The following is an 8,204-nucleotide window of genomic DNA, read 5'->3' as shown; positions in this document are numbered from 1 at the left end:
CTATTCGCTTTTGAACTGCTTCAGGTACTCCAGCATGTCTGATTTAACTGTGCTGACTGAAGCCCGGTGGTACCAACGCATGACAGGGACTCCATCAGGCCCCACTAGAAACTTCTCAAAGTTCCAGCGGATGTCATGGACCTTCATGGGCTCCCAGAAGAGCTGACTTGATGAGCCCAAAAGATCAGAGGTTGGAGGGCAGGAGTTCTGGAGCAGACAGAGAGAAATCAACAATGTTTTTTATGTTTCTGTGTGGTCTCATCTTATCCCCACCCTAGAGTGTCTACTCACCAGTATGTATCTCAGTATATTAGCTAATTGACATGCTCCTAATGAACCATAGACATTTCAATACATCATTACCAGTACAATCAACAACCAAGAGTTAGTATGATAGCAAATAGAAAAGTTCATTCCTTTCTCTGTTTCTCCCTCAATCCCATGATTATATCACAGTGCTTCAAAGAAAAACTATCTTCTATTTTTGTTTTTGTTTTTTTTTTTTTTTTTGGTAAGTTGTAACACTTCTAAAGTTTCAGTTCCTTTAGCAGAGCAGCTCCCTCGCTGCGATCTATTGAAAGTCAGCCCTCGACACAAGGGTTTGTCGCTCCGGCCGGCGGCCCGGGGCATTGTGGTGGTCCGTTCCACCCTCGCTCTTTTCCCTCCGCGGGCTCTGCCTCTCCCCGGGGCGGTCGAGGGGCCGCCGTCCTCCACGGAGCCGGTGGGGGGAGCGGGCCGAGGAGAGAGAGGGAGGGAGAAGAGGGGGGCGCCCCTGACGGCGCCTCCCGGCCTCGGGGTGCTGCGCTCTCCTGCGCTTTCCCCGCCGCGGGCCCTCGCCCCGCGGGCTGGGACGGGGGGCGTGGGGAGAGGCGTGGCGCGGACGAGAGTCCGGGGGCGCCGCAGGGCGGCCCCGCCGTCCCCTTTCCCAGGGGGGGCGAGCGGGGCCGGGGGGCTGGTGGCGCGCGGCTGTCACCTCCGCGCGCGCACGCGTCCCTTCCCTCTGGCCCTGGCGGCAGGGAGAGGGAAGATGATGGCACGTGGGTGCTCGCGGGAGCCCTTGCGCTCTTTTCCTTCCCCCTGAAAAAAAAAAGGGGGGGGGTCCTTCTGTTCTGTTTTCTATGGTTCTAGTACTCTATGACACTCTTTATTACCTATTTCTGTGTCTCCCTGATTAGACATGAATTCTTTCAAGGAAGAAATTATGCCCTATTAACATTTGTTAACTCATTGTGTAGCACAGTTCTTGCACATAACAAAAGATTTGATAAATGTTGAATAAATGAATCATTACCATTCAGTAAGGAAAGTTAGTCTATATTAGAGCAATCATATTTATATGTTTCTGTTACTTGAAGCTAAAACTTCACAACAAATATTGCCACTATCCATGAACTTATCTGAGAATTTCTTTCCAAGGAGTCCAAACTCAATCCTAGACTTGAGCCCCATGCTTTCAGGGCATTGTTACCTACCTGACCAATTCTTGCCAGGTTTATGTTCACTTACCTTCAGGAAGGTAAAGACCTTCTGTTCTTTTTCTCCATTCACATCCCCTTTCTCAAAGAGCTGAAAATTGGGAACAAAGCCACCACCCGGACGTACATACCTGCAATGAACCAGAACAATCCTGAGACCATTCAAATTAAGAAAAGGGTGGATAATAATGGCCACCACAATGTGGCCACAAAGTGAAATTAGAGATAAAGAGAGGTTGTAGACAGGGAAGATGAGGAAAGAGCGGTCTTTGGGAATCAGGACTTCATGCATATGCTTTAAGGAGCAAATAGAGAATTCCAAGAAAATTGGAAGCAGGATATTCCTCAGCCATAAAAAAGAATGAAATAATGCCATTTACAGCAACATGGATGGATCTAGAGATTATCACAGTAAATTAAGTGAATTAAGTCAAACAGAGAGAAACAAATATGTTATCACTTATATATTGAATCTTTAAAAAATGGTACAAATAAACTTATTTACAAAACAAATAGAGTCACAGATATGGAAAAGAATCTTATGGTTGTGTGTGCTCAGTCCTATCAGACTAATTGCAGCCCCATGGACTCTAGCCCATCAGGCTCCTTTGTCCATGTAATTTTCCAGGCAAGTATACTGGATCAGGTTGCCATTCCCATCTCTAGGGGATCTTCCTGACCCAGGGATCAAACCCAGGTCTCCTGCATTGCAGACAGATTCTTTACCATCTGAGTCACCTGGGAAGCCCAATGTTATGGTTACCAAGGATAAACTGGGAGATTGGGATTGAGATATACACACTACTATATATAAAATAGAAAAGTAATAAGGACCTGCTGTATAGCACAGGGAACTCTATTCAGTACTCTATAATGACCTATATGGGGAAAAGATCTAAAAGAGTGGATATATTTGCATGTAGAACTGATTCACTTTGCTATGCATCTGAAATTAACTCAATATTGTAAATCAACTATACTCCAATAAAAATATTTAAAAAGAAAATTGGAAAGCAATATTTTAAGGTTAAAATTCTTGATTCATTTCTATTTCCTTGGTTTTCTCCTTTTTCATGTGCTTCTTTTTCATTAGATTTCCTGTAGTCTTATCATTAAACAGCTCAAAGGTAGAGAGAATTGTTGAGCACTACCAGCAGGGCATAACTGAATTCAAGGCATCAAAATTATGTTCTTGAACCAATTAATCTGTCAATCACCCCAGAAGTCTCCAGAATGAGAAGCCTCTAGGTGGAATGTGGAAGGAAAATTCTAACACGGTCTCACAGGGTCCAAAGCAGGTACTTACTTGAGCCCCGTAAGGATCTCTGAGTTCTTTGCTGGCTCTTGTTTTCCAAATTGGTTGCAGGGAAAGCCCAATACAACTACACCGAAAGGCTTCAGCTCCTCCTGTAGTGCATTCAGTTCTGTAAGCAGAGGGTGAACAGCATGGGTAGCTCTATCTTGAGCAGTAAAAGCAGTATCTGTCTATCACATGAATAAGCTGAGGACTATGAAGGGAAAGATTCAAGATCACAAAGTTTGAGCAAACAGAGCAAAAGCTAGAACACAGACTTCCAAAAACACATCCAAACAGTTGCCATTTTTCTTGTGCAGAAGTTCCCATAAGTGACTCCACTTTGTCGTCCAATAGGAGCCCTTCTTTAAAAGCATAGATTACTTAGATTGGGGCGTGTGTGTGTGTGTGTGTGTGTGTGTGTGTGTGTGTGTGTGTGTGTGTGTGTGTTGGGGGCGGGTCCTGTTTGATTCTGAAGAGAAGTCAAATTTAAATGCCATTGCCTTCCTTAGTTGATTGATCAAAAAAATGTTTTAAGGAATGGCAAACAATATGGACATTCTATCCCCATCCTCCCGCTCTGCCCCATGGTGACACAATGTTACACTCCAGTCACCCTCCCAGGAGCACCCTTTGCTGCTCTAAGCTGGGAGTTACAGAGGGGATCAGAGAAATGCCAAGTCTAGCTCCAGAGCATTCTTTTTGTCGGTTCCAGTGACATAAATGCTGCCATTTCCTGAAAGACTCTTTGGGATTTTAAGGCCACAAACTCCAAACTGCTCTTTCCCACTGCCAGGAAGCTTCCCAGTGTCTGTCTGGACTTGTGCCATTATTTCCAACTTCAGCCATTTTCAGTTCAGATTTACTGACTTCATGACCAGCATCAGCCAGTCCTAATCAGACTCAGCTCTATCTGCTGGCATCTCCTCTTAGCCCTCACTCCAATTAAAGAGTGCATAGATGGTAACTACATTTCCTCTTCTCTGCCATTTGGAAATGACTGCAGAACCCAAGGGTATTTTTCCAGAGGCTCAAAGGTCAATCTTCTCTCCTGTTACCAGAAGTTACCAGTGAGAAAGATAAAATTAGCCCCTGAAAGCTAGATTCTGGCCTGGGAGTTATAGCTAGAGCTTGTTGTTCTCCTCTTGAACATAAACAGTTTCACAGAAGATCAGTATCATACAAGTGACCTTTAACCAGACAAAACATGAACATTATTCAAATCACAAAAGTGACCAAGTATCACCATATTCTTACCAATCTAAGTGATTGCTGTTTGTTTATTCTTGCTTTATTCCTCCTACTCTGTAGTTATGATTTATTAAGATAACAATCACTTCACTGTGCCCCTTTCCTCATTTCCTGACAGCATCCAATCCAGAACCAAGTTTCAATCCCTTGAACCCTTCGCCTCACGTAACACAAGCTCAGATCCTCAAATAAGTCCTTTCTATTAATAACATCTTCTTACTGAGAAGCCCCATGGTTCCCTACAGTATATGTTTTCCCTCAGAACGTTGAGCAACAAACTCAAATACAGATACATTCCTGGTGGTCTTTGCTAAATCTCTGGGAGAATCTTAATTCTCAAATCCTGATATAATTCTCCTGACATTTCTAAGGAGCAGAGCAGTGGCAGGATGTCACAGCAGGTGATAGAGTCACATGATCACCTACCTTCCCCCAGACCCTTGTTTCCTCCCAATAACAAATTAGCAAAACCTTCTGGAGTTAGGACTTCCCTAACTCCAGACGGTAGAGTGTCTGCCTACAATGCAGGGGACCCGGGTTTAGTCCCTGGGTCGGGAAGATCTCCTAGAGAAAGAAATGGCAACCCACTCAGTATTCTTACCTGGAAAATCCCATGGACAGAGGGGCCTGGTAGGCTATAGTCCATGGGATCACAAAGAGTCAGACACGACCGAGCGACTTCACTCTCACTTTCTGGAATTAGACTATGGTCATATGACAAAGCTAGTTCCAAGAGAGTTGAAACGTGATCTTACCTGGATACTGAGCTGTCAAGCCTCAATAGGTGGCCACATTGACAAACAGGACATGCTTGCCTGCATACTGCTTGAACTGGATATACTCCTCACCATTGAGGGTGAGGGCTCCATACTCATAGATGGTGCCTGTCACCCCCTTATAGCAATCCACCTGAAATATAACAAAAATAACCATAGCGATGCGATGATAAAGCAAATGATGATCTCTAACATCTGTGGACTTTTTGAAACTCTTAAGAACTGAAGAGAATATTCCAAGTAATATTTTTAGGTACAGCTAATGTGGTGTTCATTGGAAGGACTGATGCTGAAGCTGAAACTCCAATACTTTGGCCACCTCATGTGAAGAGTTGACTCATTGGGAAAGACCCTGATGCTGGGAGGGATTGGGGGCAGGGGGAGAAATGGACGACAGAGAATGAAATGGCTTGATGGCATCACCAACTCAATGGACATGAGTCTGGGTAAACTCCGGGAGTTGGTGATGGACAGGGAGGCCCCAGGCCTTGTGCTGCGATTCATGGGGTCGCAGAGTCGGACATGACTGAGCAATTGAACTGACTGAATGCCACAACTGGGACTTTACAGGTGGTTCAGTGGTAAAGAATCTGCCTGCCAAGCAGGAGACTCGGGTTCGATCCCAAGATCGGCAAGATCCCCTGGAGAAGAAAATGGCAACCCACTCCAATATTCTTGCCTTGGAAGTCCCATGGACAGAGGAGCCTGGTGGGCTATAGTCCATGAGGTCACAGAGTCAGACATGACTTAGCGACTAAACAACAATGCCACAGCTAGAATTTATACCTTCTAATTTAAAATCTTTTTTGCAATGGTGGGACAAGCACTTTATAATCATCTTTCCATTCCTTGAATCTTAATACAATTTACTGTCATCCTCCGATTGACAATTCACAGTTTATCTGCCCTCTCTTCCATATCCTAACACCCCATTCCAGTCATCCTATCTCTTCGCAAATGTTTTTAACAGATTTTGGCAGAGTTTCTCATAACAGAAATATGTTTTCATAAATTTCTCACCCATATGTTCTCACATTGTGGTTTCCTTCCCCCAGAGCCCAGCAAATAACTTGTTCCTTCTCTAGATCCCAGAGGCATTTTCCAAAGCTTTGCCAGTAGGGGCTTATTGATACTTACAAAATTCATCCTCAATGACCTTTCTTATCTCGGTGTAAAATAGGAAGCAAAGGGAACAGAATTCCTACCTACAAACATGGCAAGGGAAAAAAGCCGACAGGATCTGGAACAAAATGCTAAAATGCCTCAACAGCTTCCGGCTGTCTTTATCATGTATGGATGCCACCTTGTGAACTGGAATATAGAATCCCAAGAATACTGCAGCTTGGAAGAGCCTGATCTTTCCTTCTTGGCTTTCAGTTCTGCTCCAGTTTGCTTAGGTCTGTTTGATGAGATCAGGATGCCCTAAAAGCGCAGCCTTTTACTCACAAGATAATATTCTACAGCAGAAATTCCACACCCAATCAGGCAGCAGCTGCAGACACAGATGTGGATGGCCCTCAATGGATGCCTTTTTTTTTTTTTTAATTTCAGAGAAGGGAAATGATCTTATTACAGCTACCAGTCTTGATATTACATTTATAATTTTACACTTCACATGAACCCAATAATAGAGCACTTGAAGTGTGGTTTGAGAACCTGCACAAGTATCATCTGAGAACAAATTAGAAAAGCAAATTTGGGGCTCTACTAAAACCAACTGGATCAGAAGCTTTGGAGGTGTGACCCAGTAACCTGTGCTTAAACAAACTTTCTAGGTGATACTTATGTGAGTTGAAATCTGGGGATCACTACACTACAAGATAGGTTTTCTCCAACTTTTAGAGAGGAAAGAAAGGGGTCAATAAAAGATATCTAACTGGCTTAACGTCACAGTGAAGCTGTGTTTTTGACTGAATATGCCCAATTTTAAACTTAAAACTTGTTGCCTCAAGTCATTTACTTCAGTCGCCACTTTGCATCCTAAGACACTTATACACATCTTTAACAGGGTGCTACTGACAGCAAATGTGGACATTTTTCTGGGGTAGGGGGGAAGCATTGGGTGATTTGGAGCAGTACCAAGACTTAAAAGCAAAGATCTTACTCTGATCTGAGCTCTTGCCACATCACTTCCCCTGAAATTAAAACCAGCAAGAAACTCTCCTTGCCTTTTGCCTTTTATTATTCCCTGAAAGTGAAAAAAAAAAAAACCTCTTTCCCAACTCTGGAACTCCTTAGGGCACATTTCTGCACCAGCTTCTTTTTCCACCTGCCCAAGGATTTCAGCTTCTCCAAGAGCTGCCAGTTCAGCCTCCTTCTCCATTCAGTTACTACTTCACATCCCTGTTTCCCAGACCTGCAAGATTGCCCAGTGTTCCAGACCAGGGTGGACAGGATGGGTTCTGGGCTATCCAGCAGCCACCAGGGGCAAGTAGCAAAGCAGAACACAGGGAGAGCAGCCTTCGTCCTTCACCCGCTTTTCCACTTTCTGCCCAGTGACCCATCAGGCTGAGGGAAGATGATCCACGTAAAGACAGGCAGTTTAGGAGAGCCTCTGCCTCAGAGAACAGCAGTGGCAATGGCAGGTGTCAGTTAGGAAAGGCTAGAGAGATGAATCTCGTCCTTCCTAGGAGAGAAGAAGGGAGAACTCCTGGCTTCCTTGGCAGCCTAGTTCACCATCAGTGCTGGAATCCACCTGGGTTCCCTGCGGGACACTTACCTTCATCTGTTGCTGCTTCGGAGTCAGCTGAGCTAAGCCGACCAGGAACAGTGGGAAAAGACAGGAGGCCCAGAGCTTCAGGATCATGGCTCGAACTAGGAGTTCCAGGAAAGTCTCAAATCCCCAGGGATCTCAACCCCTTTTGAGCTCCTGGCAGGGACCAGTTTGAAGATTCATCCTCCAATCACAGAGAAGCATTAACACTCGGGCAAACCTCCCTCCACCCTGCGATCCCTCCCCCTTCCTCTTCTTTCCTCTCCCCAACATTCACCTCCCCCCTCACTCTTCCATCCCAGACCACAAGCCCTGAAGGCTCAGCTGTACCCAGTACCTCCCCTTGACGGGCCACCCACTGGTGGTTCTGGCACCCGTATCCTGGCAGGTGAAGGTGGAGGCTTCCCACTTTGGAATTTGAAATACTGCCTCTACCTTCTCCAAGTGCTTGGCAGTTCGCAGGTGCCAGCTCTGCACCCAGGAAGTAAAGTCACCACCACTGAATCAGAATCTGCTTTTTAAAATCAATATTCTCATGTAATTTATATGCAAACTAAAGTTTGAAAAGCATTGTCCCACGTGACTATTAATCCTTTGTCCTGTCCCCTCAAACTTTAATCACTTAATCCACAGCACACTGTATTTTCTAACTATGAAATCCAGCTGTGGGGGCCTGAGTGTCTCGGACACTCTTG

At 44.9% G+C, this 8,204-nt stretch overlaps 1 protein-coding gene across 1 annotated transcript; it reads right to left on the bottom strand.

Annotated features, from left to right (window-relative positions):
* GPX6 (glutathione peroxidase 6) lies at nt 1-7,602 on the bottom strand. The gene is made up of 5 exons (XM_065912050.1): nt 7,516-7,602; nt 4,776-4,929; nt 2,782-2,899; nt 1,507-1,606; nt 1-207 (listed from the first exon to the last, which is right to left on the bottom strand). Exons 1-5 carry the CDS (start codon nt 7,600-7,602, stop codon nt 1-3), a joined length of 666 nt encoding a protein of 221 aa, XP_065768122.1.
* Nucleotides 7,603-8,204: the final 602 nt, after the last annotated feature.

Source organism: Muntiacus reevesi, chromosome 20 (genome assembly GCF_963930625.1).
Source record: "Muntiacus reevesi chromosome 20, mMunRee1.1, whole genome shotgun sequence".
NCBI classification, from domain to species: domain Eukaryota; kingdom Metazoa; phylum Chordata; class Mammalia; order Artiodactyla; family Cervidae; genus Muntiacus; species Muntiacus reevesi.
The sequence above is the reverse complement of the archived record's forward strand: the minus strand, read 5'-3'. Positions and strand labels throughout refer to the sequence as shown.